The 24331-nt window shown below is 46.6% G+C and overlaps 1 protein-coding gene across 3 annotated transcripts in view; it reads right to left on the reverse strand.

The window, feature by feature from the left end:
* Positions 1–24331, reverse strand: part of KCNAB1 (potassium voltage-gated channel subfamily A regulatory beta subunit 1) — a 359776-nt gene that overhangs the window by 75636 nt on the left and 259809 nt on the right. For all 3 annotated transcript variants that reach the window (XM_077864604.1, XM_077864605.1, XM_077864606.1), the window contains one exon: positions 1502–1539. In XM_077864604.1, the coding sequence (XP_077720730.1) occupies positions 1502–1539 (38 nt within the window). The remainder of the gene's footprint in view (positions 1–1501; positions 1540–24331) is intronic.

Genomic DNA, 24331 nt, shown 5'->3' on the forward strand with positions numbered 1-24331 from the left:
TAGGAAGGCTGCCATCAGATGGCCTGCAGCTGTCAGTTCCTGCTGGAAATTGCTGTTGGCTAAAGGCAGTCGCCTAGGCCAAGGCGAGACCTGCTTCCCAGGGCAGACTCTCTCCAATGACTGGTCACACAGAGGATATAAATACCCAGTCCTCTTGCCCCAATCTGGAACACTCTACATGGCCAGCTCAGCTTTGGACCTCTCCATGGGGTCAGCTGTGGTCATGGCCAAGACTGCACCATGGCCTGACTTTCTAATAACTGTTCTGTGTGCTAACTTCCAGTGTGATCTACTTTCCAAGGGATCCCCCATGTGACAAACTCTATGGTGACCTATGCCCACTATGGGGAACAGGCATTCAGACGGAGGAGAATGTGTGGATAAGACGCCTACCCCCAGGATCTAGTAAATAACACTGGTTACCTTGGGAGCTGTGGAAAAGACCCTCTGAAAAAAAAAAAAAAAAAAGAAAAAAGACTCTCTGTTCCCGCAAGCTTCTCCCTAGGAATGGTAGTAAGAACTACCTTTATAAAGGGCTTGTTCTGGGCCAGGCACCAGGCTGAGCACTTCGTAGGCATCATCTCATTAATCTGACTTGTGATCCTGCTGAGTAGGGGCTATCACCTGCGTTTCACTGATGTGGCAACTGTTAGTAAATGTTAGTAAATCCAGTGGCAGAATGGACTGGATCCCACTGAGTGTCTCTGCTCAGACATTATATCACAGATTCCTCAGTGGTGTTGCAGGAAGATGGAGAAGGATCAGAGGGACTTGAGGACATTGTCACTGGGGAGTTATTGATGCTCAATGCCTGCATGACTCACTTATGCCATGACGATATTCCTTAAAGTCAATGATAAGAATATCACTTTGGTAAGCGCTGTTTTGAATGTATAAACAGAGACTTAGAGAACTTTTATGGTAAATAAATTCTTACAGCTGCCGTTATTGGGTGTCTGCTTCCTACCAGTCAAGGGTTATATAAATATTTCACATGTATAGCATGGTTCATCCTTTCAACAGATCTCCAAAGTTAAAGTTTATCATCCCATTTCACATCAGAGGAACTGAGGTTCAGAGAGGTTGGATCTGCTTGCTCAAGCCGAGGTGAAATCCCATTCTAAAAAGGAAAAGTCCCTGCAACCTAGGATCCAACTGATCAGTTGGTCACCCTAGGTGGAGCTAAAACACACACACACACACACACACACACCCGCAATGAAATCTTCTCATAAAGCGACTAAATATTAGTGCCAGATTGGTTTGTTCTCTAACAATTGGGTCTGCACATATAATAGATTGACAGCCTCAAGGGCTATTAATAGTCTGAATGTGAAAAATTCAAGAAGCAGGATCGAACTGAAAATAATCTTTGATTCAATCTTAACCATTTCCTGTGATTAAAACATTATCCTTATAAAATGCCAGGACCCCAAGAATACTTCCACTACACAGCTTTACATTTTCTTCAATCACCAAAATGGAAGCCAAGGAAACTTACCTCATCTGAAATTTGACCTCCAAATGTCACCCATGTTCCTAGAAAAGAATAAATATTTGCACATTATTTATAATCATTTTTCTAACATTATGCACAACGAGAGGAAGCACTTTTTCTTACAGGGCTACTTCAGTAGGCTGTTCCCAAAGGTATCCAGATAAGGGGAGTGTCTAGATGAATTTCAGCCTTTCGCCTCCCCTCAGGAAATACTCCAGTAGGAGTCTGCATCCCTCTGCAGGAAGGGATGCCTGTTTGTACTCCAAGACCTCTTATATGCTAATGGCAGCCTTGGCCTACAAAATGCTTTTCCTTCTGATAGAGGACCATGAATGATAGTGCAAGAGTACAGCACTACCAAGCCCGTTTTGGCTGCACAGGCAATTTTCCTGAAGCCACTCATTCTGAAGGTACAAGGGAAAAGGTACATGAAGCCACCATTTCTGAAAACGAAGGTAAGACCTTGTGTTAAAGAAGGGCTCTTCCGTTCTTCATCTCCAACGAGGGACTCTGTTTTGTATTCCCTATGACCTTTCACAAGGAATCCTCTCAGATGTCCATCCAGTCCCCACTTTCACCCCCTGTAAGTGACAATGAAGCACCTTCTCTGTTATAACCCACTCCTCTGGAATGGAAATCTCTGTTGGTTTGGGAGTGGATGCAAGAGCTGGAATGAGGATTGGGAAGATGGGGAGAGAGGCATAAACAACAGCCAAATATTTGCATTTGTGAAGCAGCAGGGAAGCAGACACTGGTACTTGCCATGCCATTCTACGGTCACCACCATCATTCATTCCCAAGTTGATCCATTTTTTTGTTTTTAGCCCTGATTATATGCTGGGCAAAGGCATTACTCCCGGGTGCTTGGGACAGTGAGGTAATCGACCTAGTTCTTTTCCAGGAGCTCAGTTTACAATACTACAAAGCTAGACTGAGGCAAACACAAGGCAGTAAGGGAGAGAGTGCTCTATCTAGACTGGAGGGTGATGGTACTCTAGAAAGACTTCTTGGGAGAGGTGACACTTGGGTTGAGTTGCAAAGGAGGTAACTGAATGATGAAGGAAAGAACAGGCATTCCAGGTCTGGATAGGAGCCCAAGCAAGGTAAGAGGGTGATAGGGGTCAGTGTGGGGTGACAGACGTCAGCATGTGCTGACAAGCTGTGGTGGGCCACTAAGCAGAGTAAGACAACATGATGCAGAGGTGGGGGGGGGGAGTGGACAGGAGCGAGAGCCGGGGCACAACAGGTGCTCGTGGCACATACAGAGGAGTGTGTTTGGAGTCATATGTTTCACGTTTTGCAACAGTCATAGTCAGCATTTATAAACACCTTACAAATGCTGACAGTACACTAAGAAATGTCTATGCAGTCATCTCTAATCAACTTAGCAAACTTATAAGGTAGTTGTGTTATCCCCACTTCCAGGTGAAGAATCTGTCAACCAGACTAGTAAGTGAAATACCCAGGATTCCCCAAACAGGCCTGGCTTCAAGAAGGCGATCCTTTTCACTACATCTCACTGCCTCGTTAGGATATTTCCAAATTAATTACGGCATTTGGATTCCATACTCCATAGAAACACGCTGATGTAATTGTACCTTTTCTCTTCTTAGTTCTCCGGAACTATAACAAAAGTAGGATACAAATTGTTTTACTGTTCCACTGACATCTCCAGAAGTTACTGATGGGCAGCCCACACTTGCAGATTTGTGTTGCCTGGCTAGAGCAATGTTGACCCTCTTGGTATTTTAATAAATTTTGACTAAGGTACATAATTTAAATAATTAGGAAATTTTTCTTTAAAGTATCTGATTCCCAGCTTCTCTTGCAACAGAAGGCTGGTGTCCCCCCCAAGGCAGACATGCCCTGAATCAGAGGGGCAGTGCTCCCTGGGGAAGGGTTTCATGCTCCCTAGTTCATGAAAGCCCACATACCTTCCTTTGCATCCCACACTGGAATCAAATAGCAGTTGTTAATTACTGCTGGATTTTTTCTTTTCTTTTTTTTTTTTTTTTACCATAAAGTTAAGAAAAAGGTGAGTTTGTGTATCTCCTAAGAAAGAGATGAGTATCACCCCCCCCAAAAAAAAGATAGGAGTGTGCTTTTTTGGGGAGCTTGGGGAGTTGGATGGGAAGGCTATTCAAACAAAGAACATGCACAGAAAAATAACAACTTAAGGCACCATAAAAAACCAGCCATGACCAGTGTACCGGAAAGATGGGCGTTGAAGAACTTAATGGATTGAAAAAATGGTAGCGTTTGTTTTTGAATGAGAATAAAATAAACGATCTCCTGTGAAATGTAGTTCTCTATTAAAGAAAAAATTGCCCGGGCATCAAAACCTTTTTACAGACAATGCTTTTTATAAGAGTCTCTTTTGAATGCAGCAGAAATTATGTGTCCAGAGCATAAACAAGCATTTGCAAACGTTAGCGTAACCGGAAACATAACCAGAAACATCGTAGCTCAGCATGTTACAAATACGGTTGAGAACTTTCAAGATAAGTTAAATTATTGGTGGCACTTTCTGTTGCAGCAAATGAGAACACGGCTGTGAATAATTGCAGACCATTAGCTCTATTTATTTGTGATGGGGGCAGAATTTTGGTGGGGTCAGAGAGCTTTTAGACAAGGAGTCCCTGAAAGGCAAAACATCAGGAAATGGCTTACTTTGCAATGAGCACGTTTTCAAACCATGGGATGTAGAACGCACTGTTGCAAGTTCCAAGTGTTACTGCACACCAGGCTCTCAACAGAGGATAGGGTCGATGTTGGATTTGTCAAGCCACAAATCCGAGGTAGCGGTATTTGGTAGGGGCATTATACCCAAGGCCATTAGTTTCATCACTCATTAGGAATTGCTTTGGGCTAAAAAGCTGAAATGGGACAAGTAATTAGTACCACGAATTAGCTATTCTTCTGTATCTTGGAGCAAAATCAGGTCAGTGTTGGTTGATAAATTTCCTGGCTTCCTTGTGCTGTGATACTGCAGAGATTTCTTTTAACTGTTCATGTCATGAGAGGAAATACTCTTATCTCCACTTAACCACAAAGATTGGCTCAAAGTTGCAAGCTGCTTACTGATACTACAGTTCACTTACACCTTTTGAATATTTTTCTATGGGGCATTTGCAAGTTGTTTGTGCAAATGTCTCATTTGCTTCTCTCAGTCCTGGCAAAATTGGAGTCTTTGGGAAATTCATTTGGTTAGGAATAACATCATCTACTTTCTTAGGTTGAAATCAGTTTCCGGAAATGAAAATAATAGTTTGAAATTCATTCTCCCAAACAGGACCATTGAATACTGGATTTCAAACTTTATGAAAAGAAACTGCCATTATTTAGCTTACCTTTCTTAATTTTTATCTTCTTATTTTTTTAAGTAGGGTCCACGCCCAACATGGAGCCCAGTGTGGGGCTTGAACTCACAATCTAGAGATCAAGACCTGAGCTGAGATAGAGAGATGCTTAACCAACCGAGCCACCCAGCTGCCCCAGCTAATTTTTGATAGAACAAATGAAGGACTATGATTTAAAGTTATTGCACAGTAGTACCAAATGGTACCAAACACTGAATATGATAATGTTGAAAGCTGGAATTATACACACATCTTGGAGGAATCACCTTATTGGCAAGAACCATTTACAGAGATGTGATCCATGTTGGGAGAGCCTACGTTTAGGAGAAGCTTTATCCCAAAATGAATAAAGAAAACCCCCTACCTACCACCCCCGTTGAAGTATTTAATGCTATATTCCGTATACCACAGTGAAAATACTTGGAGCCTGACTGATATTTTGGTTCAGAAGAAATCAATGTCAGGCTTCTGATTTCACATCAAAGCAGTAATGAATTTGTGGAAAAAAAAAAAAAACAGAAATCATTGTTAATCTTTTTCAGCTAGTTAAAAAACCTTTAATATAAAAAGAATATGGGTATCATATATACATTTACATTAAGTTACATGCCCATGCTATAGCTTAGCAAAAATAAAGAATGGTGCCATTTCTGGAACCCTGTTATTCTTACGTTCTGCTTACTTTGTTCAGGTCTGCTACCTCCCTGGTCCTTCTGACATTTCCTACTTATTTATCTTACAGTTATTTGCTTACAAACTTTCACATTTTTCACTAGGGAGTAAGCTGTCTGAGGGTTAAGATTCTACTCCATTCATCTTATGTGCACAGCCCTAAAAGGTAAGTCAGTCCTTAGTGGATGGTCAACAAGTTTTCATTAAATTAGGCTGAATTGCCTTTTTGACTGTTAATCTACAAAATACTGGGAGAGTTTCCCACCAAACATGTTTATTGACTTGTAGAAACATGAGTAATGCTCGTTAACAGCTCTTCTGGTCCCTAGGTGATTGATGTGTTTCTCCCTGCCCCCAGGAACCCACCTAGCCAAACCAGCCAAACTCCCTCCCTGAGAAGTACAAGGGAAGGTCCTTCTCCCAGACTGCAAGGCCCCCAGTGAGGAGGGGGTGGGACCCTATAGGCAGAGTTCACCAGCCACCCCCAATGAAGAACTAGCGCTTATAAACAGGACCTGTACCCTTCTGAGGGTGAGAGATCAAGCAGCAGCCTTCCAGACAGGAGAACGCTGCTTGTTTGATTTTACTCTTTACTTCTCCCCTCCAGAAGATATAAAGTGGTTTATTAGTTAATAGGATTCTCAAAAACCCTCTGTGACAAGTTTCTTAATCATTTTTCTGCCTCTAATGAGAACATGCCTTCTTGAGACCTAGTATATAGTGTATGATTATTTCACTGTGAAATCTCAAATTAGTGGGATGTTACTTAGAAGATAATTTTACTCAACTGACACTTGTTATTTCTAGCCTTTCAAAAGCAGAGTAGAAAGAGAACGTCGAATTGTTACTGTCTTCTGATAAAACTCTTTTATACACCAAGGGACATATGCTTTGAAAATCTGTTTGTATCCAATGCATAAAGCTACCATGGCATAGAAAAATGATTCAACTGTAAAAAAAGAAAACTGCTTTGCACATGCATGCCTGTGCGCACTGCGTGCACACTCACTTCCCCCTCCCCCACTATCTCAGTTACTTAGTTGCCTTGTTGGTGGTTTACAGGATGATTGCTTCTTGTTATTCAGGAGATATGTTGTTTATCATTTAATAACCTTGTTTGAGTATGAAGAGATATTTAGACATTTAGATGTAATAATGTTCGTTCAAGTCAGCTACCTCACTGGCCCTTTAACATCCAGATTATCATAGTGCAGTTAATCAAAACCAGGATATTTTTTAAAAAGCAAGATATTAACATTGGTACAGTACTGTTAACTAAATTGCAGGTCCCTTCTGAATTTCAGTGTCTTTTTCTGTCCCAGCATCCTGTGCAGGATCCAACATTGCATTTAGTCATAATGTCTCCTTAGTCTCCTTGGATCCATGACAGTTCCTGAGTCTTCCCTTGTCTTTCATGACCCTGACATTTCTGAAAAGTACTAGTCAGGTACATTGTACAAAGTCCCTCAAACTAGGTTTGAACATTTTAAGGTTATAGATTTGGTGACTTTCTTTTATATATTGGAGTTTGACCTGCTTATGGTTTGAGATTTCTTTAATAACTATTAAGAAGGGAATGATTAATGCAATTGTGATATTTATTACCTATTTAATATTTATATATATGATATTATATATTTACAGTAACTTTTCTGTACTCTTTCATTCAACTAGTATTAATTGAGTATACCATGTACTTAATTACCAGAATACACCATTGAACAAAACTAAAAATTATTTCTGGAGATTTATAAGGAAAAATAAAATAATAAGAAAAATTAAATATACAATACTTATTTATGAATGTTAATTTTGTAAGTAAAATATAAAGTACATAGTGCTTACTGATGAATGTTAGAGTCATTTTTATAAGGCAGGGCTAGGGTATATGAAATGTCAGGGAGTGAGCGTTGAGATTTTAGATAGGGTGGCCAGATGAAGTTCACAAAGACAGTGGCTTTTGAGAAAAGATCCAAAGAAAGTAGAAGAGCTCACCATGCAGCCACCTGGAGGAAGAGTATTCCAATTTCAGGGTGAACTATGTGGAGCGGGGCTTGTTGCATGTTCAGGGTCAATGAGGAGGCCCATGTGGGCAAAGAAGAAAAAGTGAGGTCCAAGGAGTCAGAGAACAAATCATGTAGGGTCATTAGTCTGAGTCTGAAACACCGAGCACCAATTAGGAGGCTGTTGTGATAATACAGGTGAGATAGGACAGTGGTTTGGTTTCAGATTGTAGTAGTGAGGATGGTGAGAAGTACTTGAATTTTGGATACTTTTTGAAGGAGAGCCTATAGGATTTGCAGATTAAAAGGATGTGGAGTATGAGAGAAGGTGAGACTTTAAGGACAACAGCAAGGTCAAAGGAAGGGGAGAATGGAGAACTAGTTCAACACATTTCATTGTGGATTTAACAATTCTTGTTTTGCAAGTAGAGCACATGTCAACTCTAGGTAGTCAAGGCTGGCCAAATGGTCAAAGGGTATTTACTGTAGAAGTGTGTAGAGTTACTAATCTGTTACATCACTGAAAGTTTACGGTTCAAGATTCAAACCCCAGATCTCATTGACATTAGACAACTCACTGGGCAAAACTAATGTGTTCACTATCTCATTTGTATAGAATTATTCCTAGAGAGGGGTGGAGTTGGACATAGGTGCATCCCCCCAAACCACATTGGAAAGCAAGAAACCATGTGAGTCCAAGACTGATATGGAGGAGGGGGGACTAAGCTATTAGCTATCACCTGAGATCAGGTCCAGGGCCTTACCCAGCGTGCACTTTCCTGTGTGAGCTTTGGGCTGAGTCTTCTGGGAATGGAACCTTTTCTCATGTCCTTGTCCCTGGGAAATCCCACTTATTGTTCAGTATCTAGCCTCAGAATTCAGTGCTGCGGGACACAGTTCCATAACACTTCCCTTGATGAGTCAGAATGAGTATTTTAGTATCTTAGGTCCCGTTCCAACCTCTTGATTTCTAGTTTCCTTACACACAAAATTTGGAACTTCAAGCTTCCTTCATCTTTATGATTTTATGATTCTGTGGTTGGATTTTGAGGGGAGAAGTCATCACCCCATTCACTCTTCTCCTGCCACTTTGAACAAACCAGTCTTACTGTACTGACAACATTGCTTTTGTACCTAGCTAATTTATTTTCTCATAGGACTTTCCCATCAATTGTCCTGAGGGCAAGGACGAAGTTTAATTTTTTAATCCTAGCCACTGAAGTGGAGCCTGCATACAGTATGTACTTAATAATCCATTTGTTGAATCCATAAATAAACATTTTAAAACCATGGACATTCTAGCCCTAGTAAGAAGGGGGTCTCTAACCCAAGAACACGTACAGCATGTTGGTTGCTTCCCTCACTCACTACCCTGGATGAGTGGTTTTCAGTTCTGGCTGCACATTTGCATTGCCTGGGGAGCTTTAAATGGTGGCCTTTAATGGCCCATCACTAGATCAGTTAAATCAGAATCTCTGGGGACAGGATCTTGGCATCAGAATTTGTAAAAGGTGCTGAGATAATTCCAATTGCAGCCAGGGATGAGGACCACAGTTCTAGACTCTTCCCATGGTGAGATTTTAGTATGTCCTCCTTTTCTTTATACCTGTGTGGCTGCTACAGATCAACTAAATACTGATCTGTGTCTGTGTGCCTGGGATATGGCTCAAGATCCTGTCTTGTTCCAATGGCGCAGACAAAACGTTCTTCCTTGTTCTGGTTTTGCATCTGTTGATGTTTTCCACAGAGCCTGGCCCTTATTTTTGGATCCAAGCTGCAGCCTGGTTTTTCATTTTTGGCTTCTAGTGTATTGCTAATGAGCATCTGGCCCAAGTTAACAAATATGATAACAACTTAGCCTTTTCTTTTTTGATTACCTCTTCTTGCAAGAACCAGTAATACCACTCCAGCTCTGGGGAAAGCGGGAGGTTGAGGGGGTGCTTTCACACCTGCACTTTAATAAATGAGCTTGAAATAGCACTGAAAGTAGGTAAGGAAGTGGTAAAGGCCATGTGGAAGAAAAGTGGGCTTTCAGGCAGGTAAAGTGCAAGTAGTATTCCCATTTATAGGCAACTCTGTAAGATCTGAAGAATCTCCATATTTTATAGATGAGGAAGCAGAGTGGTAGGGAAGTATCTTTCCACAGTTGGTTAGTTGTGGGGTGTCCAATGCCATGGTTTCTCCCAGCCCCATGCTGCTTTCTGGTAGTGATGCCTCCCCCCAAGGTCCCTCTATTCTGTTCCAGACAAGTGGTACGTATAGTGTGTGCTCTAAATTCTTGTAATAATACCCCGCTTTCATAAAACAACCAAGGTTCTTTACTCTGCCAAATGCCTCCTCCACTGAACCTTCCTTATAAGTTTTACACCAGTTTCTGCCCCCAAATTGCCACATCTGTGAAGAATGGCATACACGTGCCCCCAGTCTTCTGAGCCACCTACATGGTCCCACGTTTTCTCAACTCAACCCGAGGACAAGTTTTAACTTGTTTTCCTATAAGCCCTCACACACAGAACCTTTCTGGGCTTTAAGCTCTCAAAGCCTTATGAACCTTAGAGCCAAGGCTAAGGGCCAGGCAATAATGAGGTGTGCCTGTGGTTGAAGGAATTCTGGGGCAGGGTGTACCGGCAGGCAAAGCAGTGGCAAAGGGGAGCTGGTCTTAGACTAGGGCCAGGTTGGACTTCCCAGAAAAACCTATGAAAAGTTGAACCCTGGGGCTTCTCTTAAAGCCTATGTGTAGCCTTGAAGTTGTGAGGGTTAAATGGCTGGAACTGACATTAGGTTCTTCATGATCCTTATTAAGAATGTACAAATATTTGATATTTTCCTTCTTTCTTTGATTTAAAGTTTTATGTACTTCAGTGTGAAGGGATACTGCTAGGTCCACTCTAAGATTTGTTATAAGGCAAATCTGCCTGGAACCATTTTGTTTTAGTTTCTCCATGAATCTGATCAGTAAAAGTTTAAAAACAAGAATGTAGCGGTGGAAGTATTGGATGCAGGATTGGGGCATGAAGTTTAGAAGAGGCAGCTTTGCGTTATAAGGCTGAACTGTGGGGTTTACATTACTTAATGGGCTGTTGTGAATAAACATAGGAATGAAATTTCACTGCCCTACATCTTCCATCAGGAAACAATGACCCACTCCCCACATTTAGATGTCTGAGTGATACATAGTAAGAAAACACTATTGAGGTGCCTCAAAAAGTTAAAAATAGAGCTACCTTATGATCCAGCAATTGAATTACTAGGTATTTACCCCAAACATACAAATGTAATCATCCAGAGAGGCACCTGCACCCCAATGTTTATAGCAGCAGTGTTCACAGTAGCCAAACTATGGAAAGAGCCCACATGTCCACTGACAGATGAATGGATAAAGAAGTTATATATATATAATGGAATATTACTCAGCCATCAAAAAAATTAAATCTTGCTGTTTACAATGTGGATAGAACTAGAGGGTATTATGCTAAGTGAAATAAGTCAATCAGAGAAAGACAACTATCATATGACCTCACTCATATATTTAAGAAACAAAACAAAGGAGTGTAGAGGAAGGGAAGGAAAAATAAAGATGAAATCGGAGAGGGAGATAAACCATAAGAGACTTTTTTTTTTTTTTTTTCCATAAGAGACTCTTTATCATAGGAAACAAACTGAGGGTTGCTGGAGGGGAGGGGGCTGGGCAAATGGAGTAACTGGTGATGGACATTAAGGAGGGCATGTGATGTAATGAGCACTGGGTATTTTTTTTTAATTTTTTTATTTATTTATGATAGTCACAGAGAGAGAGAGAGAGAGGCAGAGACATAGGCAGAGGGAGAAGCAGGCTCCATGCACCGGGAGCCCGATGTGGGATTCGATCCCGGGTCTCCAGGATCGCGCCCTGGGCCAAAGGCAGGCGCCAAACCGCTGCGCCACCCAGGGATCCCAGCACTGGGTATTATATACAACTGATGAATCACTGAATTCTACCTCTGAAACTAATAATACACTATATCTTAATCGAATTTAAATAAAATTAAGTTAAAAATAAATCCATAGCTTAAGCTCCTTAAATTTCCTTACCTAGATATGACTCCCAAATTGATTGATTTAACACCTTGAGCCTATTAAAAGTTAAAGCCAAGAAGATTCTTAGGTGAGTTTTTTTCCAGTATGTTTTTTGTGCCCACACTATTGAAGTGAATATTATAATTTTTATAACCAGAAGCATTTAAAAAAAAAAATCATTACTTCACTGGGAAATCCATTCATAAACAAGGATTTCAATAAATTATAGCTCTTCCTCCTTCTTGAACATGAAAAAGAGGCAGTGTTTGTATTTTGTTAGTATTCTATATTAAGTTTCTTGGTTAAAATTCCTCATATTTTCTCATATTGATAATTACATGAAAAGACTTCTTCCGGTGAAGTTTCCAGGGAACTTATAACCACCATGCATCATTCATATACCTTATTCATTTTATTCTTTGGAATAAGTCCTCTAAGAGATATACAGAGTAGTTACTATAGGTGAAATTAATAAAAAAAATCTAAAAAAAAAAAATAAAAAAATAAAAAAATAAAAAAATCTAATAAAATTAGATTAATTATCTAATTTATTTTTTAAAAATCTAATTAGATTTCTACTATGGGACACCACGGCTAAATGGCAGTTACATTTTTTATTTTAAACAAATTATTTTAATATAGATTATATATATTAATGTTATATATACAGAGATACATAACTATTTTTTTGGATTTATCTTTTTCTTTCCACAGAAGTTACTATGAATGAGAACTCTAGAATATAAAGAGTTCTATGCCTACATGTAGATGTAGGCATATAGATATGTCATCTGTATCTATATTTATCTCTATTATTTTAATTTATTTTTTGCCTTTCCACAGAAGTTACTATGAATGAGAACTCTCTAAAAAACACTGCTGTCAAGAAGTCTGAAAGTTGTGGCCTCCTTTATGTTTTACTTCTAAAAAGTTCACATAAAATCTTTATCTTAGGGATATATTTCCTTGATAGTTAGTGAGTTCTTGTCCTCCCCAACAGTAAGTTTTGAATAACTCTGGTGTATCTGTACATAAAAACCGTGAGGTGTGTTCATAGGACTATCAGGATATGCTAGAAAATAAATTTAATTCCATGGTGAGGCAAAGAAACTTTTAGTGAAAATAAGATGAGGGTAATACATCGTAATAAAGAATGAAAAATATTTTATGACAGTCTTCAAATTTTACTTGGACTCTGAGCTTGATTTTATAGTATTAAATGTTAATATTTAATATTTTAATTATTTTAATTAATATTTAATATCCCTACTTCCTAATGAAAGTAGGAATACAAAATGACCGACTTATTTTTTTTTTTACTAAGTTTTGAAATGTTGAGAAATTAAAACTTGAGGAAATATGTAAGGGGTAACTTAGGAAAATTTTAAAGATTAAAAAGTCCCCAACCTGGTTACACTCAACACAGTTTCATAGATTTATGGATATACATAAAAATTAGCTTATTTTACCTATGCCTGATGGTTACTGTCTTTTTTTCCTTCAACCTATAACATCCTTTTCTTAATGAAAAATTTGTAGCTGTATCAAGTGGATGGGGTATTTTTGCATCTCCCATAGAACTGTGCATGGAAGTTTTTAAATGCACTTATTTTCTAAGTGGCAGAGATCTTCCTTTTTCAGAAGTTATGTATAGAAATTTATGTTAAAGAAGAAAAATGAAGCAATACTAAATCAAAAGCATGTTGCTATATTTATAGTCTTACAAGATCCCATTTAATCCAAATTCTACAGAGAGTCATTCTCCTCTGAAATGGCTTTTCATACAATACTATAAAAAAGTATGGGAGAAGCCTGATCTGGACACTGATGTTCCCAGCCAGGCTTTGGCTTTGAGGTGATGGCAGTATAGCCGCATAGTCCCAATTTTACAGGAATGGAAGGAAGTTTCCTAAGATACTGTATGAAAAGTCGTCCAGAAATTTAGGTAACCAGAGATACCAAAGAATACAAAAGTAATCTTTTCTGTCAACAACATTTTTGAATATTCTCAAACACAGAAGACAGACCTTCTTGAGACATTTTTCAAAACTACTAACATTTTCAAAACTAGCATAATCTGTCTCCCCAGAGACCATATAAAACTCGGCACATAGGAGGAGCTTGTTAAGTGTTTTACTACCTAACGAATCCAAGAACAGTGGACAAGAAATGATCAGTGTAGAAGTAATGTTCATTAAACTTTTTTATTGCCTGCTATCATTTTTTCATTAATTCCTTGCTTGGAAACAAATCAGATTCCAGCTATGGCCTTTGTGAGTTAGTAGTCTGGGTATCCAATAACCACTGCTCTGGTATGTATATGAGAGAACATTCCAGAAGCAGGCTGGAGGTTGGCATGGGTCTGAACCATTATGGTAGGATAACACTTGCATTTGCCTTCTTAAGCACTGATAGTCTTGCTACTCTTCCTGCAGCACCAGGGGCTCTGGTTTCAGGAAATATGGAGAGTATTCCCAGAAGAAGAAACTGCTGGGGGAGCAAAAATATCTCCATGGTGACTTTCCATCTTTGGTCATTTTGTGATTAGTTAAGAACCTTAGGGACTACTCACTATGAAGGACTAGAACTGTCTACTAACTAGGGAAGAATACATCATCTTGGTGAAGAATGTGCCACCAAAAGATCTGATGAATACAGTGCCTCATGGTTCCTGAAGGTCAGGTGGAGATCGCTGCCCACGCTCCACAAGGATAGGGAAAGATCCATCTTATTTATAACTGTCCCTCCTGTACTGAGATCAGAGCTCAAGTTTGCAGGTCAACTCTCTCTTAGGTCCTGAAACGATTTCTCTAATTTTTCAACAATCCTAAAGGGTAGGTGCTCTCATGTCCTCTCAGTTACACCTGAGATTGAGTATGTCCATGGATAAATAGATTCAGCTTGGAGACTTCACTCGTCTCTACAACGAATGATAATACCTACTCCAGGATTGCTGTGAGAACTCGGTGAGATGACAAAGCCAGCCAGTGCTTTTTGAGAACTCCTATCATGCCAGGCACTGTGCTACATACTTTATAGACATTATGTCACTTGAAACTCATGACCACTCTGTGATTTGAGTTTATTTGCTGGAATATTTGAGCCAGGATGTGAGCCCAGGCATTCTGGCTTCACAGCCCACGCGCCTAATGATTTCAACAGCATATATCCAGTGTCTAGCACAGTGCTACGCATACAACAGATGCTCACTAAATGTTACTTTCCTACTCATCTTCCAAAGAGATAATATTTGAAGCACCAGAAATTCCATAAGAAGATAAATGACTTTTCCAGAGACTGCAGTGAATGCCAAAGCCAAAATTAGGATGTATCAATTCTAACAGTATACCCTTCTTAACAAAGCTGGGGAAAGTTTATAATTTACTTTGGATTTTTCTGAAGTGACCCAGGGAGAAAGGTGAAGAGGCTAAAATATTCCAAAAATGCCACAAAATTCTGAATTTTAATTGGGGACCAAAGCTAAATGAAAAACACCAGACACACTAAAAGCGTCCATGTTAAGTGCAGCCACCTGATGAGCAAAAACGTTGGGCAGTGAGCTGGGGCTGCCTCAACTGTTCAGAAGCAGAGTTTGGAGCTTTGTCCAGGCCAGTGATCCTCAACTCTAGTCCAATTAATAGGACCACTGGGGAGCTGATGCCCTGCTCCTCTTCAGTCAGTCTGATTTAGTTGGTCTGAGGAAGAGCCCAGGCATATATATTTTTTTAAAAACTCCTATGTGACTATAATGGCCACCAGAGACGACAACTAGTCCAGGCAGCAGTCGGGGACTCATTGGAATGGACTCGATCCCTCTACAACATGGGCCCAGTATGACATCAAGGCTGGACCCAGAGAGTGAAGAACAACTCAACAAAGGTTGAAGGTGGCCTTGATCCCAAACTCGAGACTGGAATGTCCTGCAGGGTTTTTAGCCCTCATCAAACAAAGGGTTACAGACTATTCTTTCAAGATTCTCTCTTTTGTGCTTTGCCCTTCATTTTATTAGTACTATTAACCTTGTGCAAAAAATCCCAGTGGCAGTAAATGACTGTAGCAAAAATAGCTTAGTGGAAATAAAAAACGGGTGGAATAAGAAAAAAGAAAAAGCATCAGCAGTCTTGTTTTCTGGGACAAGACGACAAGGGCCACCAATCCTGATGGAGCAGGGTGCAAGTGAGACACATCAGTCTGATGGGGTCAAGGCAGAATTTTCCCCACTGGCGCCGTGTACAAAGATTAATTCAATATGGAGATCTGAAAGCTTACCGGAAGCCTGGGCAGGGACGGGCTACTAGGTCATTATGCCATTCTTGCATATGTTATTAAGTCTAGACAACTCTTGATTTCCCTTTAATAGGTTTTCATGCCTATGGAACCCATATTCAAACAGAAATTTGAAAAATTCATTTCAAAGACAAACATGAACACATTTTCAATTCTCGGTGTCGCTCTCCCCGGCAGCGGTAACGGAGGATCCGCCGTCTCCTTCATATGGCTCAGTGGGGCGACTGGAGGCTGACACGGCAGCCACTGATCCACCTGACCGAGGTGCCAGGGCTTCTTAGGGTCCCACTGGTGTAGGAGCTACAGACACTTGGCACAGCTTGGATGTCGCAAGCTCCAAAGTAAACTCGGGGACCTCCTCACCCGCGGCTCGTCTTTGCCCGGATTCCGCTTGGTTCTCTGAAGGCGTTCGACGCCGCGTCAGCTCCCTTTTGTTCATACTTGCCTGGTTTTTATCCGCCTATTTATTTTCCATTTCTTTTTGGCCTTTAATGAAACGTATGGAGAAACCAGCCCTCCTTTTTTTTTTCTTTTTACCCAATCTCTAGAACTTTGCACCTCGGTGCGCTGACACCTCTACAGGGTCATTTTCCTGGCGTTTTGCCTTCAAAGACCTTTCCTTCTGTGTCTTCCTCCCCCTGTCGCCAACGGGTCAGGCCTCCGGGCCGCGGGCGTCCCGCTGGGGCTGCGGAGGGCGACGAACCGGTACATTTACCCTTCGGCGACGGCGAGTCCGCGTGTCGTGCGCTCGCTCCTGCCCTCGCTCCTGCCCTCGCTCCTGCCCCGCCGCCGCCCGCCGCCGCGAGCTTCCGGAAACGCGCCCGGCCCAGCGCCTCCCGGTCGCAGAGCACACGCTCCGGCGCGCGGCGGGGCCTCCGGGCCGTCCACCGTGCGCAGCCCGCTCATCCCGCCGTCCGGAGCCGGCTGCCCACTGACCCCGTCCCCACAAGCGCGTTCCGGGCCCGGCCTCCCCACGGCGCCGGTTCCTGGGGCCCCTGCCCTGCCGCAGCCCCCGGCTCGGGGCTGGCACCTCCTGCTGCGACGCGCCCGCCTGCGCGACAGCGACCCCGGGGCTGCTGCTCACACCTGTCAGGGCCGCGCGGGGCGGGGGGGCTTGAGGCGGCCCGGCGGGGGCTGAGGGGGGCTGAGGGGGAGCTGAGGGGCTTGAGGCGGCCGGGCGGCCTGACGGGGCCTGAGGCGGCGGAGCACTCTGACGGGGCCTGAGGGGGATTGAGGGGGCCTGAGGCGGCCGAGCGCCCTGAGGAGACCTGAGGGGGGCTGAGGCGGCGGAGCAGCCTGAGGAGACCTGAGGGGGGCTGAGGCGGCCGGGTGGACTGACGGGGCCTGAGGGGGCCTGAGGGAGGCTGAGGAGACCTGAGGCGGCCGAGCGGCCTGAGGAGAGCTGAGTGGGGGCTGAGGCGGTCGAGCGGCCTGACGGGGCCTAAGGGGGCCTGAGGAGACCTGAGGGGGGCTGAGGAGACCTGAGGGGGGCTGAGGCGGCCGGGTGGACTGACGGGGCCTGAGGGGGCCTGAGGGAGGCTGAGGAGACCTGAGGCGGCCGAGCGGCCTGAGGAGAGCTGAGTGGGGGCTGAGGCGGTCGAGCGGCCTGACGGGGCCTAAGGGGGCCTGAGGAGACCTGAGGGGGGCTGAGGAGACCTGAGGGGGGCTGAGGCGGCCGGGTGGACTGACGGGGCCTGAGGGGGCCTGAGGAAACCTGAGGGGGGCTGAGGCGGAGGAGCAGCCTGACGCGGCCTGAGGGGGCCTGAGGGAGGCTGAGGGAGGCCGAGGCGGCCGAGCGGCCTGAGGAGAGCTGAGGGGGTGGGGGCTTGAGGAATCCGAGCGTCCTGAGGCGGCCCGAGGGGGGGTGGGCTGAGGAGGCCGAGCGGCCTGAGGGGAGCTGAGGGGGCCTGCGGGGGCGGGGGTGTGTGGCTTGAGGCGGCCGAGTGGTCTGAGGCGGCCCGAGGGCGGCCTGAGGCGCGGGGCGGCCCTCCCAGGGAGCAGCTGAGGAGCGCGGCCGCTGTGCTGGGCCCTCGGCCTGGGCCCGGCGGTGGCGTGGGAGCAGCGGTCACACACGGAGCCGCGTCGGGGCCTCTCAGGACGCGCGGCCTCCGGGCTCCCGCCGCAGTTAGGAGGACGGGCGGCGGCCGAGCGGGCGACGCCTGTCGGGTCAGGCCGAGGGGCAGCGCAGCGGGCAGGCGCCCGGGAGGAGGCGCCCGGTGCCGGGGAGCTGGGCCGTCCCGCGCAGCCCCCGCCCGCATCCGGGCCTCCGTGGCGATCATCCAAGGTGGCTGTCCCAGGAGACGTGACCCAGCCTAAAAGTCCCTAGTTTATATGTTTAATATTCACGCAGTATTTACATTTCGGGGGTATTTCGGTTCTTAAGATACCCCGCATCATGCAGAGGAACTGGGAGCCTAAGGGAAGGAATTGGGCTTTACAACGTCTCTCAAACGTCTCAGAGGCCTTGGTAGAGACCGTGGGAGAGCAGGTGAAGCACTAGCTGCCACCGACCTGGGCCCAAGACCGAGGCTCGCAGAGGGTGTCGCAAAAATACTATCACCCGTGTTAGATATTTAATGTCATGTTCTCCCAGTGTCAAAATATTTAATTCAGTGAGAGCATCTCTAAGGCAGAGGGAGGCGAGCCAGGAGTACATTCTGCACATACGCAACACATTAAAGAGAAGCCCACACAGTTTATTCTTACGATTACTGCCTGTGCTCTGGAAGCTTCCCTTGATTAGGGAAGGCCACGGAGCAAGACCAGGCCAGGGGGCGGGGGCTGAATGGAAGGAGAAGCGATCCCGCCGGCCGGCTTGCCCCAGGAGCTCTCCAGAGAACCCCTGAGGCCAGGCCTCAGCTCCGCAGACTTTCCTCCTGGAGCCTGCGGTCCAGGTGGCGATGCCTCAGCCAGCTCCAGGGGCTAGCAGGGGGGATCATGGGTGCTGGCTCCCCGGGATCAGTCCTTACAAGTCTGTCCCCTTCCACCTGGCTGGGGCAATGGCTTCCAACCCCATAACCACCTCGGGATCATCAGTGCAGCCTTGCACCATAAAAACACCTGCACTTAGGGGTCCCTGGGTGGCTCAGCAGTTTGGCACCTGCCTTTGGCCCAGGGTGTGATCCCGGAGTGCTGGGATCGAGTCCCACGTCGGGCTCCCAGCATGGAGCCTGCTTCTCCCTCTGCCTGTGTCTCTGCGTCTCTCTATCATGAATAAATAAATAGTTCTTTAAAAAAAAACATACACGGGATCCCTGGGTGGCGCAGCGGTTTAGTGCCTGCCTTTGGCCCAGGGCGCGATCCTGGAGACCCGGGATCGAATCCCACATTGGGCTCCCGGTGCATGGAGCCTGCTTCTCCCTCTGCCTTTGTCTCTGGCGCGCTCTCTCTCTCTGTCTCTCAGTCTTTCATGAATAAATAAATAAATAAAATCTTAAAAAAAAAAAAAAAAACACACACACACACAAAACGCCTGTACTTGGAGTGGGCCTTGGGAGCTTCTCAAGAGGTCTGGGTAGAGCCTGGTTACCTGCATTGTTATTTTTTTTATTTTTTAAAGATTTATTTATTTGGGAGGTGAGTGGGCAGGGGCAGAGGGAGAAGGAGAGGGAATGAACCCCAAGCAGACTCCTCTTTGAGCTTGGAACCCAATACAGGGCTCAGTCTCACAGCCCTGAGAGCACGACCTGAGCCAAAGTCAGGAGTCGGACGCTTCACCGACTGGGCCGCCCAGGTGCCCCCAGTTACCTACATTTTTAAAAGCACCGCAGGTAATTCTGATGCGCTGCCAGAGCCGAGAAGGAACACCTCTTTAGAGACCCAGCGTAGGCTCTCCAAGGTGTTAAATATCTAACTCTAGGACTTCTTCAAGAATGAGGTGTGAATAGGCTGCCTGAAGACGACAGCCTGGCTGGTAGAGGCGGTCTGCTGGGCCAGGAGTCCCAGCCTCAAGGCGTATGTAAAACAGGGCCCGGAGGCCTGGGGTGTTCCTCCTCCTCTTCCTCCTTACACCCCGACTAAACCCTGTCTGGTAGCACTGCACAGAATGCCCCTGCTGACCAGAGAACAGCCCACACCCCCTTTGGGGTAATGGTATTCTAGATGAGGCTGTGTGTGTGCTCAGCTGGGAAGTGAGCATGTGACCACACAGCCCTTCATCTGTGCTCCCCCGTATCTCCCTGTTTCGTGTGTCACTTCCTAGAACTCTCTGGCTGCTCGGCTGCCACATTCACCCATGTGAGCTCTTAAAGATCTAGCAAAATGCTTTGGTTAGTCTGGGTTCTCTGGAGAAACAGGATGTGAAATTTTTTTGAAATACGATTATTATATATCTTTATATTAAATGTTTATATATTTTATAGTTAACTATAATACATATTTTAAAATATATAACATCTGTATTTATACATAAGTTTGTTGTGTGTGTAAATATATGCTTCTATAAGGAGATTTAGTATAAGGAATTGGCTCACGGCATCGGGAAGGCTAAGAGGTCCCGAGCTCTGCCACCTGCAAGCTGGAGACCCAAGAGAACTGACATGTAGACTCAGTCCGAGTCTGAGGGCCTGAGAACCAGGAGAGCCCATGGCTTGAGTTGTAGGCCGAAAGCCAGAAGGCTCGAGAGCAGAGAAAAAAATATTTCTGTTCAAGTCTAAAAGTCAAAAAAAAGTCTGATGTCCCAGCTCAAAGCAGGCAGAAGGACGTCCCTCGCATTTGAAGCGGGTCCGCCTTTTGGTACTCCTCGGGCCTCCAGCTGGCGGAATGAGGACCCGCCACCTGCTCTGCTCGGTCACCGATTCAAAGGTTAGCGCCATCCCAAAGCACCCTCAGGAGGCTCCCAGAACCACCTCTGACTAAACGTGCAGGTACCCTGTGGCCTGGTCACGTTGAATCAAGCACCACACGCCTTTTTCCTTGCAAACCTGGTATCTGGAGGGAAGCGTGGATACCCCAGAGTGGACAGTGCAGGGTGAGGTCAGCGTCTCAGACGCCTGCAGGAGCCGACGCCACGTGGTGTGTCGCCTGCCTGCCGGGGCGTGAATCAGGCCTCCTGCTCTTTTTTTTTTTAAAGATTTATTTATTTATTTATTCATGATAGACAGAGAGAGAGAGAGAGAGAGAGAGGCAGAGACGCAGGAGGAGGGAGAAGCAGGCTCCATGCCAGGAGCCCGATGCGGGACTGGATCCCGGGACTCCAGGGTCGTACCCTGGGCCAAAGGCAGGCACCAAACCGCTGAGCCACCCAGGGATCCCCCAGGCCTCCTGCTCTTAATGGGAGACGCTGCGGGCAGACGCCCCTTCTCCCTGCGGGGGGACCAGCTGCGCCCCACCCCAGGCCGGAGTCCAGGGCGGTGTATGCGCTCGCGCCCCGGTCCCTAGTCCACTCTGCGGCCAGGCCCCCTCGTTGGACCCTTTCTGTGCCCCACCCCGTCACTGCGTGTGCACCGAGCCGGCCTGACCCCGGCCCCTCACCATTTCCGACTTCAGCTGCATCCGGGCGGTCCCTTCCTGGGCCTCCGCCGTTCCTCAGCCACGATCCTCAGCCACGATCCTATCCTGTCATCCAGTCAGTGCGCGGAGCCGAGCGCCCTGCTCCTCAGACACCGCGCTCCGCCGGGGGCGCCGTGGGACGCAGGAAGCACAGTGGGCCTCTGTGCCAGGGGCGCGGCCGTCGCCAGCCCGTCGCCCAGTCCTGTCAGCAGGCGGCCGGGGGGTGAGCTCGGGCTGTCCCCGCTGCACTGTCCCTGCTGCACGTGCCGGCCCGGCCGCCAGACCTCGGAAGCGGGTCACGGCCCTCGGCCCCCGCTGCCCTGAGCCGCTCCCCTTACTGGTCCTCCTGTCCCTTCCTGCCGAGGCCGCAGCCGCATCCTCGCTGCGGGGCCCCGCTGTCCCCCAGGCCGCCAGGTGCCCGGTCCGTGCTCCCAGATACCCGCCTCCTGCCTGCAGGCCTTTGCGCCGGCTCCAGCCCTCCCTCGTCGCCTTCCCGACGCTGCCCGGCGGCCTGCTGGCTCGGGCACCTCAGGCTTCTCAGGAGGCGCCACGCGGTCTGGAAAACATTTCTGGATATATATATATATTATATATATATCTTTTTTTGACTGAAGGATGCTTCCCCCGCCCCCCTTTCAAAATGAAATCTGAAGCACTAAAGAAAAAACCATTAAGCCATTAAAAGACACGAGGAGACGAGGCACTCCCTGCGAGTGGAGGAGCCCCCGGCCCAGGCTGGGCCAGGCTGCGCCCCGGGTCACGTCTCCACCGCCGCCTCTGGAACTCCCAGCACTGCGGCCCGTAGAGTCAGCGGTTGCGGGGACACGTGGCGGCGGGGACAGGCGGGGCACAGAGATCTCAGGGCGGTGAGAGCAGCCGTGCGACACCACAGTGAGGACTACGCGCCTTACACATCGGTCCGAGGCCACGGCCCACACGACACCAAGCGTCACACACACACCCCGCGTAACCTGTGGCTTGGGTGACAAGGACGGGTCCCCGCCGGCCTGGAACAAATGTGCCTCTCGGGGTGGGACGCCGATGGGGGCAGCCGTGTGGACGTGGGACAAGAGGGCCCAGCCACGCTTTCTGCTTCGCCGTGAACCTCAAACTGCTCCGCGAGGTAAAGTCATGGATTACATTTTACATTAAGAAATAGAAATACGCTTGCGGGCAGCCCGGGGGGCCCAGCCGGTTAGCACCTGCCTGCAGCCCAGGGCGTGATCCTGGGGTCCCGGGATCGAGCCCCGCATCGGGCTCCCTGCGTGGAGCCTGCTTCTCCCTCTGCCTGGGTCTCCACCCCTCTCTCTCTTTCTCTCTCATGAATAAATAAATTAATTAAAAAAAATACATTTGCATTAAAAATATAAATTTACTTTAAAATTTGACATTAAGATACACACTTAAAACCTTTATATTTACATTCGTGTTTAGAAAAAGTCGAACTCCTCTGAGAGAACCTGCGGCGGTGGAAGGGAGGCGCTGGTGTGAAGCAGGTGAGCCGGGTCTGCGACACCCCCCACCCCCCCCAAGTGACCCCTTGGCCCGGGACCTCCGGGCGTGCAGGAACCCGAGAGAAATCACGGATGTGAGCTGAACGCTTCAGCCGCACAACGGGGGTCTCTCCCAGTCGGGCCTGCTCTCCTCCCAGGCGCAGGCCCCGTGGCTCCTCGACACCCTGCGTTCACAGTGTTGTACACGGACCCCGGGATGCCCCAGGCGCCTCCTGCTCCTTGGGGTCTCCCTCACGGTGCTGCCTCTGTCTCGAGTGAGTCCTTCACCCTCTTTCTCCATCTGATGACTCCCGTCGGGTCTCTGGGCTCCCGCAGTACCTGCCCTGTGAGGTTGTCCTGAGTTCTTCAGGAGACGTTCCTCAAGCTTGGTCCCCCCTGTAGTCTCCGTTCTGGTGTCTGTTTCCACATCCACATGCCTAACCCCTCAACTCCGTGGACAGTGTGAGAGCAGAATCCTGGCTGCTTTCACCTCGGTTTCCCCTGCAACCAGCGAAACGCCTGGCTTCCTAGACGCTCGCTGAGAACGAACCAAGGGACAAAGGGTTGAATACAGAAACACTACTCTTCCCGTCTCAGATGATCCCACATCCCAGTCGAGGATTTTGTCACTCTTTCGTGGATTTGCTGCTTTCCCATAAGTTTCTTGGACTTCGGGGCTTGCTGGCAGTAGCCAGGGTACTTCCAAGCCAGGCCAGCCTCAGCAACCCCCAGGGGCTCTTGGCCACCTAGTTTCTCCCTCCCCTTTTGCTAGTTGGCAGAGCCATGTTCCTTCAGAAGTATCTTCGGTTTATCCTTAAGTGTTTCCACCTCTCTGCTCCCATTTACACATGCTCTTAGTTTAGCAAAAGGAAACTTGGCAGGGCAGGAAGTTCTCAGTCTGTCCTGGGCTGGTAGGGCAGAAAGTCGGGATTATTAGCTTTAGCTGTGACCTCTCGAGTATTTTTTTTTCCAAGCATTTCAATAAAAGACATCTGTAATGGTGTGACTGCTTGGTGCACTTAATACTTAATTTCCAAATCCTTAGTTGAACGTGGGCTATAACTGAGCGGACATCCTAAGCCCGCAGCAGTACACAGGGCTCCACCTGGATGTGAGAGCCGAGGTCCGCAGAGCCTGCTGGGTGATCTAAGCCTGGTGCATCCTTCCTTCCTATCATGTGTTTTGTTTCCTCTGGCTTGCAGAGGCAGCTCAGAAAAGTTCTCAAAAGATGCTTATGCAACCAAGCTTTGTTACCGGTTTTGAATGAAGTCAGTCAACCCCATGAATTTTCTTTGTTTCTTCTTATTTTTCACACAATGTCTCATCACAAGTGTTCAGGCTCCCAGAAAAATGTGAAGGTCGCATCAGGACTTGCTACCTCTGAATCAAAGTTTCGTTTCAAGGTTCACCAAATACTTACAGCAAACACACACTGGGTTTTTAAAAGACCACAGTCCGACCTCTGGAGACTCA

The sequence above is a fragment of the Canis aureus genome, chromosome 22 (assembly GCF_053574225.1).
Source record: "Canis aureus isolate CA01 chromosome 22, VMU_Caureus_v.1.0, whole genome shotgun sequence".
Classification (NCBI taxonomy): Eukaryota; Metazoa; Chordata; class Mammalia; order Carnivora; family Canidae; genus Canis; species Canis aureus.